Source organism: Hippoglossus hippoglossus, chromosome 3 (genome assembly GCF_009819705.1).
Source record: "Hippoglossus hippoglossus isolate fHipHip1 chromosome 3, fHipHip1.pri, whole genome shotgun sequence".
Lineage (NCBI taxonomy): Eukaryota > Metazoa > Chordata > Actinopteri > Pleuronectiformes > Pleuronectidae > Hippoglossus > Hippoglossus hippoglossus.
In genome coordinates this window covers 8,317,243-8,329,318 of record NC_047153.1, presented here as the reverse complement: position 1 = coordinate 8,329,318, position 12,076 = coordinate 8,317,243, and the positions used below count along the sequence as shown (strand labels likewise).

Below are 12,076 nucleotides of genomic sequence, written 5' to 3'. Positions count from 1 at the left end.
TCTGTATTTATAGACAAGAAAAAAAGAAGCAATGTGTGGTTGTGTCTTTTTCTTTGTTTTCATATTTTTCATGTGTTTTGTATATATTCCTGTTTGATAAAATGTTGATAACTGCCTAATTTTAAATCTAAGCTCAAAAGTACAGAATTATTTAACTCCTGGGACAGTGTTTAAAAATGAAGTCTGTAATATAAATGGAGGAATAAAGCAATTTCTGGATTTTTTGCTTAACATTAGGCCTTGGGTTAAAATAACAACTTATAGCACAGCATAATTAGATTTGACAGTATAATGAACAATATTCAGTTTTGTTATACCCAAAAGGTAAAAAGTTTATTTTTATCTTCACCAATAAACACAAACAATAAACACGACTGTACAGTGTAAAAACAAAAGATTAAAAACTAAAGTGGAAGGGTCAAAACTTAAATGTGTCCTTCTGAAACATGCCTTGATACACATGGGAGAGGTGTGTATGGGTGGGAAGTTAAGTTTGAAAATAAAAAATGTCTTTAAAAAAAGAAAAATAAACATTTTTGGCCTGCAAGATTGTTGACTTCAGTACATTACCAGGAAATATACTTATTTACATGCAGTGTTTACAGTAAATTTCTTCTTCATATGTACAAACCACTGAACAGATGCCACTTGTACATTTTCCTTCAAAACATTAGTAAAACAATTGCACTATAGTCAATAGGAGATATGAAAAAAAATATTTACAAAAATGATAAAAACTAACTTCAGCATTCACAAGAATGTATTCATATTGATGTGTGTATAAATAGCTCTATTGTAACAAGTGTTGTTTGTTAACTGGCCCTGAGACTAATTCATTCTGCAATGAATACCAGTTTCAAAAGGAGAAACATTAATTCTAAGGCTACATAAAAGACTTCAGAATATTGAATTTCACTGATTAACCAGCAGTGGGAGATAATATTCCACAAATCTGTTCAGTAGCCCCAGTAAAGACTTGGTATTTTAAAATCCCCAAAACAACAATAGGCTACCAAAAAGGGTTTCTCGTGGACACCAATCATTTGTTTTACATCTTCACACTTTCTCAGTATCACATCTGCCAGTTTCCCTTGTGCGTGACATCTGTTGGTTCATGATTCATTTTAATACATAACAATTGTTGGCCAGACGACAAGCTCCCAGTTCTACAGAGCCGTGCATGTTCTCTGAAACAGAGGTCACAGGGCGTCACAGCTGGAGGGTTCAGATGACGATGCTGGTACCACTGCGAGAACTCTTGCCCTGAGAGAGACACACTAACTTTAAAATCACGTTACTTGAAATCAGTGTAACTCAGACTTTTGTGTGTGTGTTTGATTACGTGTGCGTTTGTCTTGATGTAAGTGCGTAAGTGTGCCTATTAGCTCTTATCAACTAAAGCAGCGAGTGTCTTACAGAGTAGCGTTCATTTCTCCGCGTCCCCGGTTTCTGTCCAGGCTCATACTCGGAGTAGCTGGGTGGTTTGTCAACCCAGCCTCCACCTCCTCTTCTCCCTCCTCCTCCTCCTCCTCCTCCTCTCCTGCTGCTGGCCTCATCATCCGAGCTCCAGGACCCTTGTCTTGATTGCCGGGATGCAGGTGGGGAGTGGTTTGTCCTGGACCTGCTGTCGAACAGGTCATCCCTGGAACGGGAGCGGGGATGGTCCATGCCTCCTCGTGACCCGTTGTGACTCGGTGCGTCCAGGGTGTCCTGGCTGTAGCTCCGGGGAATGCCTCTAGATCTGGTGGGTGAGGGGTAACGCCTACCTGCTGCTCCTCGCTCATCGCGGCGGCCGAAGCCACTGCGGCTGCTCTCGCTCGAGCTCGGGGGGCGAGTCTTGGGTGCAGGGGGTGGCATTCTGCTTGGGTGCTGCTCCCTTATTGGTGGAAGTGTGATGACGTGACGCTGTGGTGGGCCATCATCAAGGGCAGAGATCATGCTGGGAGGGCCGGGGGAAAACGGGACATTGATGGGAATGTGCTGGGGAGGAGGTGGCATGTATTGCACGTGTTGGGGTGGAGGTGGCATGTGTTGCATGTGTTGGGGTGGAGGTGGCATGTGTTGCATGTGTTGGGGTGGAGGTGGCTGGGACTGTTGGGAAGCGGAAACCAAAAGAAATAAAAAAACGAGAAGTAAACACACAGAGAAGAAAAAACACAAATGAAAGCCACCACTTGCACATTTTGTTTGCAGTTATAGCACAAGAAACACTGCACTTTACCATACAGTACCAATGGGAATGATACAATCAGAACTATATAGTTTTCTCCAGATATATTAGTTCATTTGTTTACAGTCTAGTGGAGGCGTGCAACCTCATCTGAACCAAACACCATCCTTTACTAACCTCATATACGTTTAGAGATGTTCTGATACAGGCCACGGAAATGCTCCTGAAAATGCTGGGTCTAGCATCAGCAAATCAATGTACTCATCCAATACCATGTTTTTAAATTATATAAGTTTTGCCCAGAAAAAATTGCAATTTCCTTTCCCCAGATATTACTTCTTGTTCTCTGCTCCAAAACAGCAGTTGTGCTGTACTGCCACTGGCAAAGTACTGTCATTTCCAGGTTTATAGCGTTAATCAGTGCAGCAGCTAACTGCATTCAAACGACACGATCCAGGTATGGGAGTCCTTATCGAGAAGGGAACATTTGTATCGGAACATCTCCATATAAGTAAAAACACATTATGCATAAGCATCTTTAGAAAAAAGATAAAATGCAATATTTCATACAGGAAGTGGAAAACATATACCGTCATCTATTGACTAACTAGCTTCCTGCCTCTGTGAAACTATTTCTTATGGGAAACCCTGCATCAATATTTTGCTTAAACTTTTTGGAGTATTTTTTAAAATACCAACTCAGTTTTGCTGGTGGCCGTTCGGTACCACTCAAACACTGTTGATCTCCAACATGGTTAAAAACAAGTCGTACAAACTAGTTCTGACTGAGTAAAACAAACTCTGACCCTACACCACGTCTCCTTTTAGCCACCACCTGCCTGAGTAATCTTTCTAAACTACATCACCTTAAATACTTCCTCTACAGAAATACAAACAGAAACAGTTTATTATTGGCTGATAAATAGATACAGACACTGATTTAACGAGCAGCTACATACCTGTAAGAGAGGACTGTTCATGTCCATCCCCCTCACCTGGCTCTCCAGGTAATTAAGCATCTGATTGGTGTTGGCAGGGCTGTGGTTGCCATGGACACTGGGTGGGGGCATGCTGTATGCTGAAGACTGAGGGGGAGGGAGGGGCATTGGCTGCATTTGCATTATCTTCCCTGAGTTAGAACCTGGAGGAGAAATCAAAGTCAGATGATTACATTTACAGAGATAAACCCATCTGCAGTCTGGAGGTGTTAAAGGTCCAGTGTGTAGAATGTAGTGACATCTTGTGGTGAAGTTGCAAATTGCAGCTAAATTCCACTCACTCCACCCTCCTCTTCCAAACAAGAAAGATAACCTGTGGCAGCCTTCAGTTGTCATAAAAACTCAAAAAGGTGTTTAGTGGCTACTGTAAAAACATTGCGGCCTCTGTAGAGAGAAACCACTCCCGAAGTAAATATTAAGTATTTGAATATAAAGGGCCCATTCTAGGGTAAATAAAGCAATAATTCGTACAATTTAGATGAAACACACTAGTAAAAAACTGTGTTCAGTGTCATGCTGGGTCATGTGTGCGTACCTGGGTAGAGCAGCGGGTTCATCTGGGATGAGGCGTGGCTCATTGGTCCATATACCGGCTGTCCTCCCATCCAGGACATCTGAGCCTGCTTCATCATGCGATGCTCCATCACCGCTGAAAGATGACGACACCAACAGATTTACAATAAACTTTTAGATGTTTCCTAAACTTAGTGTTATTAGTACAGTGGCCGTTTGCTTAGCCTGTGGTAATGCTAGTAGCATCTGTATTTGAGCTGTTCACCTGTTTATTCAAAGTTCAGTGAAGCTCGACTCAGCTACAGAGCGCTGGTCACAAGTTTATTCGAAGCTTATTAATATTGAACTTGTTAAGTGACTCTTCCTTTCTTCTCCAGCGGAGGAACAGTAACACAGAGGGGTTAAAACTGTTCCAACAACTCTAAAAACTTTGGAACAAACTCATTTAATTTGGTTACGTGAGATTGCTGAAATCTCCTTTTAGCCTCAGAAAAACTTTAAAAATGCAATTTCACTTTGGGTTTTATCCACCATCACTTATATTTATGTCACATTAGATAACAATCTTTTCCCAGCTTGAACAGACATGACTAATGTTTACAGCCACCAACAACTCTGTGAGGATTATATCGTGACAAAGTTGAACAAATGAACGTCTTCAATGCAAGACGCGGCCAAAATCACAAATCATTTATATATTTTACTCCCTTGTTGCATTATATTGTTTCTCCTGTGCATGTGAAGCTCTTTTGCAGCCCATTTGGTTTCGGGAGCGTCCTTAAACCGACCTTTTTCAGGACAGCAGCATTGCTCTGGGCAGCAGGGACAGCGCACGTAGCAGCAGCATCTCTGAGGGCAACACTGGCAGCAGCAGATAAAGAAGAGGAGGATCAGAAGCAACGCTCCGATGACGATGAATAACACAACCAACCAGTCTGAGAGAGAGGAGGGAGGAAGGATGATCAGCAGGGTGTGGCCAAAGAAACGTAGGTTTAATAGGTTTTATAATGTCCGTCAAGGACGTTATGTTTTCTTTTTGTTTGTATGTCTGAGAGCGGACAGAATTACACAAAAACTAAAGTACGGATTACCACAAAACAAGCTCTTGTATGAGAGAGAATTGCATCGAGTGCAAAACTGCAGCTGGAACTATGAGGTCTGTCTGCGTGGATGGTAACAACTTTATGGACAATAACGTGGTACATAGCTATACACTGCAGCAATGGAGTAAAAACAACAAGTTAAAAATCCCTTATGTTATTATGTGAAGTGTAAAAAGTTTGTTTTGCTTCCTTATGCAACTGTGGCAGGACTAATTAAATATACTGGGTCACCACAGTTCAGATTATTAATGGAAAACACTGCTTTGACGTGGCCAGATTAGCTTTGGTGGAGGAATGTGCTCCCTACTACTTTATATTGTGATATGAAAGATACGTAGTTCAGTTTTTTAATCTCCAAGTCAAACGTTGTGAAGTTGTGAGTGAGCGTATGTCTCTGCATACGTTTGTTTCTTACGGTAGACGATGAGTTTGATTTCTTTGTCCGAGTCTCCCGAGGTGTCTCCAGCGGCATCCACGTTGCAGTAGTACACCCCGTTGTCCCACCACATCACCTCATTCATCACCAGGTCTGCCTCTACACACACACACACACACACACCTCAAATTAAACAAGGGTCAATGTACCTTCACAGATTGTCTGTCATTGTACTGATCGAGGATCTACGCCACATGTTCTATCCACAAACTGCGACTGTACAGAATCTGGTCATGTTTGTCCTGTGGCCTGTTTGTCGCTGACTGACGTCGTCACTCCTTCCTTTCACAAGCACGACACACTCGCGGTCAGGATGAGCTGCTTTTACCAATTCATGCTCAAACATTTCTAATTTGCTTCACTGATCAACTTTATGACAGAGAGCTGCGACTAGCAGTTATTTTCATCAACAATCAAAATCATCTTTTTAAAAAGGCATATGACCTGATCTGATACAATTTGTCTTTGTCTCTACCACCTTAAATATGTCCTTCTCCCTCAAATATGTAAAGCATCCTTGGGTCCCATGAAAGGCGCTATAAAAAGTTATTATTATTATTAATAACAGTAAATCTGTGGATTATTCACTCGATCATTACTCAATTGGCTGATCTATAAAGTATTTCAGCTGTAATAGGAAGTATGTACAAGCTAAATAATAGTTGAAGCAAAGAATTCAAAGAACATTAGTTCTTAAAACGTCACAAGCTTGATGCCGTCTGAAGAGTGTTTGCATGAACTCACTGTTTTGAATACTGATCCTGCGTTCGCGGTATTCTGATCCCAGGATCGGCTCGTTGCCTCCTCTCTTCTGGATCACAACGCGCACTGTTCGCTGACGATCTGGACAGTCATTGGCTGGGTCCTGTCCCAACTGTAGCGCAGACTGGTACGCTGCAAACCACAGACAAAAAACACAATAAATAACAAAGTTTGCTGCTTAGCTGACAGTCCAGATGCAGAATGTCCTGAGGTTGTCCACATGTCTGAAAACAGCTTAAGACTGAGCTGAGAAGACCGGTGTGAGTACATAAGAACCAAACTAAAGAAAAAGAGACAGTTAAAATGGAAAAGATGGAAAAACACAAATATATGTAAACAAATTTAAATGCACATATTTGTCACATATAAACTTTGCCTGCTCAACCACTACTTACATAATGTACAACGTGTGCAGGAAGGATTCACAGAGGATAATGTGCTGCTGGATGAGGGCGACTACAGCATTTACAGAGTTCAGGAGGTCAAAAGACAGAATTCCTCACCTGTGGAGTAGTACTCCAGTACAGGGTCCTTACAGAAGGACTTGAACCTCCAGGTGACCAGGACATCTTGGAGGTTTGCAGAGGTGCTGTAGTCGCAGCGGAGGATCACTGAGGCGAACAGAGCTGTGCTGCGCTCCTGCTGGGCAACAATCACCTGAATACAAACAGACACTGTGGAGGGAGGGACAACAAACAGATGGTCACACGGCCTGCAGCGCTCTTGTGTGCGTGTGTGAGAGTGTGTGTGGGGGGGAATAAATCCAACTTGTGCCAAAATTAGTTAATTTAGAGAAACAGTAGCCTATGGCACGTTTGGCCAAAAAGCAGGGAAGTGACGCGTCATCAGAATGAAACAATGCATTTGACAGTGTCTCAACACAAGGAGATATTTTCAAAGTGGCAGAACCAGAAAAACAGGTGACACAGGCAAAGGCACAGGAAATGGCTTACTGTGAAACCACCATACATTCACAAGCTGGAGTGAAACCAGTTGAGTCACAACTGTCCCTGTGTGGAGGACGGGGTCAGGGACTCTTCTGAATAAGAGCTCATTATAGTTTAAGGTTATATCAACCTCTTATTGCTTTTGTCAAAGTTCTTAAAATAAAAAAAATCAACTACTCAAGATGGATAAAATACTTCAGCACTGCACAAAGTTATTTGCCTCTTTTGTACAGATACTGGGGATATAACAGAGTCATTCTAACAATGAGAATGTAACATTATATATATATATATATATATATATATATATATATATATATATATATATATATATATATATATATATATATATATATATATATAGATATATATATCTTACATTGTCTATAAAATATTGTGAATGAAACTGTGAATGTAACATGGTTTGTAAAATATTGTGAATGTAACATTAAAAAAAAGTTACATTGTGTAACACTGTGTGTGTAGTGAAGTGTAGGCCAGTGTAACACAAGATAGTATCTTTGTCAGATAAACAAAACCTGTCATGTGACCGATACCTGCAGTTTGTTTCGTTTCAATCTGAATTTTGAGGTAAAAAATCTCTGAATTCTCGAACATGTTTCAACGGTTTGTTCTTCAGGCTCCACGAGGTGAAGACGTGAGGAAATGAAAAGTACCTTCTAGCAGCGACAGCAGGAGGATGCAGATGATGGCGGCGCCAGGTAAACTCCGCATGACGACGGGAAGCTGCAGCAACACAAGCAGCGAGGAGGCCAAACGACTCACACACACATACAGACGAGTTGAGGTGAAGCGGAGGTAGATTTAAAAACACACACAGACGTGATGGTTCTGTAGTTGAACCTGAATCTAAACACGAGTCTTCTTCGTCTCGTTTCCTCACTTCGTCTGATCAGTTTCTATCTGTGACTCAGGTCATCTGTGGCCACGCCCCCCGAAACAGGTGCAATCATCCCGAGTGGTGACGTCAACAGGTGGAATTCAGAGAAATCAACCCCCCCAACTCAACATTAGTCATCATATTATTGATTTATGTTCTAATATGTTTGATTCTTTGTTTCTACATTTTATGGTTTATTCAATAAAGGAAAAAAAAACATTTTCAAAATCTCTTATTTATTTATAGATTTATTTTCTCTTATTTATTAATAAATCGTTATTTATTTATGTACTCATATGTTTGATTCTTTGTTTCTACATTTCATTGTTTCTTCGGTCAATCGTTTGAAAAACAACACAACAAACGATCACACAGCTTCAATAAAAACTGTATGTTTGTAATGTGATGTTTTCACTTCAGTTACATTTTATCTATAATCTGTGTTTTACTAGAACCCGTAACATGTTTTATCTTTCCTTTATTTATTTCTCTTTTATTTATATTTGCATGTTTTCATTTGTCTTTATTTAGATTTGTACTGTATGAATGTATAAAAGAAATAAAGTAAATGTGTCTGGGGTTCATTGAGATCATTTTCCTTTTGATATGTTTAATTGTTTTATGAAAGAAAATCCACTTATAGGTAAAAGCAACTCATTGGTTGCAAAGACAATACTGACATCATGTAAAATATTGTTTTGATAGTTCAATTTCTACAAAACTATAACTTTGACTGTGACAAAGATTTAACAGTTTGATTTTTCATAAAATAAAAACATGCTTTAAGGGTAAAGACGTTAAAAATGGAAAGTCTGCAAAAATGAAGCTGGACTCCAAAGGGTTTCTGTATTGAGTAAAGTTCACAAATTCATTTTTATTTTCAAAGAAAGCTCATTACAATTGACAACTGATGGGTGTGTTTATCATTTCAAACAACTTTAAAATAATGAAATGTGTTTTGTGTTTGACTCGAAACAAAAAGGTTTAGAAATTCACATTCAACAGCTCAGCTTTTAAATATCACGTTAAAATACATTTAGATGTGAAAATATTCTATTATTATCATTATTGTTATTGTTGCAAAATTAAAGTGATATTTAGTTGCCATGTGATTCTTTGGGGAAAAGGTTTTGTGTCAGATGACATTGAATATTACATATAAATCATCTGACAAAAATCACCAGTTAAAGAAAAATATAATTTCGATTGTTTTCCTTTCTAAATATTAAACACAGTGGAAGAACTAAGTTTTCTTTTGTCCAGTAGAGTAGGTTTGAGCTTAATCCACTAGATGTCAGTCTAAACCTGTTTATATCGGAGCAGGAGCCTCACGTGTCATGTGATTTCTGTTTAAATTTAACTGTTGAGTTCTCAGGCTTAACAACCAAGTCACTTTTAAACACGTCCTTTATAAACGTCTGTAACTATGTGCACGTGAATGGGACCATGTTTGTGCTGAAGTACTTTTCAAGTCCTTCAGACTCTCGGAGTGTTTTCACCACTCTGCACCTGCTGCTCCCTAATATTTTGTTTTTCCTGGAAACTTCTGCCGAGATCCACCCACTGTTTCCTGCTCGTTCTTCCTCGACTCCTGTTCTGTCTGCTGAGGCTTGAACCACAAACACAACTGCACCTTTGTTGTGCATTTGATTTGATTTTTTAATTAATACAATCATGAAACCACCCACAATAAAACACTGTAACACAATGTCAGTGAGGCCTAATATTAATCCAAATACACTGCAGCTAATAAACATACCTGCCTTTATACAGAGCTACATCAGTCAATGAAAGGAAAACTGTTGCTAAAATGTCAACACTCTTGATGACTCTTCACTATTGTTGAATTACATGCAATAAAACTACACTTGTATATGTTACATAGACTTATTTATAATAATAATAATAAACATAATTTATCAGGACATGTAATAAGTGGTTGCACATTTACCAAAGTAACTTTTCACTCCCCGTTTATCTTACAGCTGTAGTTACTTTGCAGATTCAGGTTATTATTATAATGTAACAGATAATAATACAAAATAAAAATAAACTCTATCTAATCCTGAATCAGTGACATCATTTGCAGAGTTTCATTTAAATTTTACTTAATGCTGATTGGTGCAAAAAAATAACCTGAAAACCAGGTGAGCCCCGCCCACATTTAACCAGAGCAAAAAGCAAACACACACTTGTTTTAGTCTGTGTTGAGTTGTTTCCCTGCTGATGCCTCTGTGAAGACCAGGAGGGAGTTGCTCAACAACATTCCTGAAATACTCCCCAGCTGTGAGTGGCCACTGTCTTAACTGTTCCTCCCATCACAAACATACAGTTTATGAGCTCAGATACACACACACACACACACAGACACACACACACTCCCTCTCTCACACAGATAGAACACATTTTACAAAACCCAAATGAGAGTATGTGTCTCCTTCTGGATATCATACCGAATTCCTCATGTAGTGTCCCTGTAGTCGAGAAGAATTCAAATCCTGTAGTTAAGAACATGTAGTAATATCTCAATGCATAAAATACTCTGTTACAAGTTTTTTTAAAATCATGATCTGTATCATGTATCGTCAAATCACTTCATCCTTAAGTTCAACTGAACATTTGTACCAAATTTGAGAGGTTCTGTCGCGTGTGGATTCGTGTGTAAGACTTTTGCCATTTGTATTGTGTAAAATCTTCATGATGTCCCTCTGAAATATGATGACGCTATAGCAGAGAAGAGAAAGACAAGTTGAGTCCACCAATGCCGGTACTTCATGATTCATTAACAACAGACCATGTAAACTTCGTACAATAAAATAAAGGATGAGCTCACATATTTCATATTTCTGCAGAGTTTATTTGCCGAGAAGATACGAAGATAAACACCGTATATGTCTCGATGTTACGTTTGCCACCGCGCGTCTCGCCATTTTAGAAAACACACACTTCAACGGATACAAGTGTTGCCACAAACTCACTGTGGAGGACAAAACAGCCGATTTGTGTGGCTGAGCTGACAGAGCTGATGTGTGAGTGTAGCGAGGACAGACAGACTGTGGTAACAACAATGAACAAAGACATGAGTCATACTACATTACACATTGTCTCTTTTACAGAAGTAAAGAGTCATATCTCTCTCTCCCTCTCTCACACACACACACACACACACACACACACACACAGTTGTCAGTACCAGACAGCAGTAGAGAAAACTAAACACTGACGTTAGCCTTTTCTCAAATGAAGGCAGGAATAATGAAATTATTGTGAACAGAAGGAGCAATACAACTGATAAATGTGCAGAAATCAGTGGGTCATTGTATTGTGTGTGTGTGTGTGTGTGTTTGATAACACAATAAAGTGTTGGTTAAGCTGTTGACTCAGCAGAGATAAGAAGAGGCTGAACAACAGTTATCAAATCAAAGACACTTCATCTTATGTACACAGTCTCACTGGAGCACATAGACAAACACGATCATTTACACATTACAACAGTCGTATCACACCTCACACACAAAGAGGTAAAGTGTACACACACAGACTTTAGTACAAACATGTTTTCCAGGAAAGCTGCAGTTCAATACCTTAAATGTTAATATACAAAATGTAATCAGGTTTACGTCCCTCGAAGTTACTTTGTGCAAATTCTAACATGTTTAAATACAATATGAAAATCATTGACGTACAGAGAAACGAGTACTGCTACTGGTTCTACTTCAAACCACCGCAGCAAACACAGCAACTAACATTAAGGCTTGATATTTTAGTTTAAAAACAACTTTACTATAAATAACTATAAATGAAAAGAAAACACAAATACAACCAAATATATAAAACATGAATTAAGAAAATATTTCTTCGTGAAATGTAAACATAAGTGCACATAATATCTGCATTGTTTATCCTGTAAAATAAAAGTTTTCATATTAGCGCATATCGCCGATACTATATGTCCGAGAAAAGGCTCATATCGGCAATAAATCGTCCGGGCTCAAATTTCAGTCAAAAATTGTCCTTGTTAACTTTCCTTTAGTCTCCCAACAACTTTTAGGTGAAACGGATATATAAGACTGTTTCTAAATGCTCCTCTGATTTCAGCTACTCTCCAACAGTGTCTGTTGTCTTCCCTTTGGTGTAGAGCTGCAGTGAGTTTATAAGGGCTTGTTGCTGAAACCCTGTGCCACTGCAGTGGGAAACAACACTGAAGAAAACTGTGGGCAGAGACATAAACGTTTTGGGTCATAAT

The 12,076-nt window shown here is 39.2% G+C and overlaps 1 protein-coding gene across 4 annotated transcripts; it reads right to left on the bottom strand.

Moving 5' to 3' along the window:
- Positions 1–301: 301 nt before the first annotated feature.
- ildr1a (immunoglobulin-like domain containing receptor 1a) lies at positions 302–7,863 on the bottom strand. 4 transcript variants are annotated; one of them, XM_034581760.1, is made up of 11 exons: positions 7,607–7,863; positions 6,486–6,656; positions 5,965–6,114; positions 5,200–5,319; positions 4,470–4,616; positions 3,704–3,817; positions 3,130–3,311; positions 2,067–2,091; positions 1,545–2,006; positions 1,417–1,514; positions 302–1,263 (listed from the first exon to the last, which is right to left on the bottom strand). In XM_034581760.1, exons 1-11 carry the CDS (start codon positions 7,662–7,664, stop codon positions 1,225–1,227), a joined length of 1,566 nt encoding a protein of 521 aa, XP_034437651.1. In that variant the 5' UTR covers positions 7,665–7,863; the 3' UTR covers positions 302–1,224. The 4 variants fall into 4 exon arrangements, with proteins under 4 accessions (XP_034437651.1, XP_034437652.1, XP_034437650.1 ...); XM_034581761.1 differs by having other exon boundaries at positions 1,417–2,006; positions 3,166–3,311; XM_034581759.1 differs by having other exon boundaries at positions 1,417–2,006; positions 7,607–7,862.
- Positions 7,864–12,076: the final 4,213 nt, after the last annotated feature.

What these genes read in the sequence shown, in the direction of transcription:
- ildr1a (XM_034581758.1), bottom strand. Translation starts at nt 7,664, where the DNA reads ATGCGGAGTTTACCTGGCGCCGCCATCATCTGCATCCTCCTGCTGTCG. An exon ending in AATCAAACTCATCGTCTACC is followed by an intron (nt 4,617 to 5,199) that starts GTAAGAAACAAA and finishes CCTCTCTCTCAG; the next exon opens with ACTGGTTGGTTGTGTTATTC. An exon ending in TGAACAGTCCTCTCTTACAG is followed by an intron (nt 2,092 to 3,129) that starts GTATGTAGCTGC and finishes GCTTCCCAACAG; the next exon opens with TCCCAGCCACCTCCACCCCA.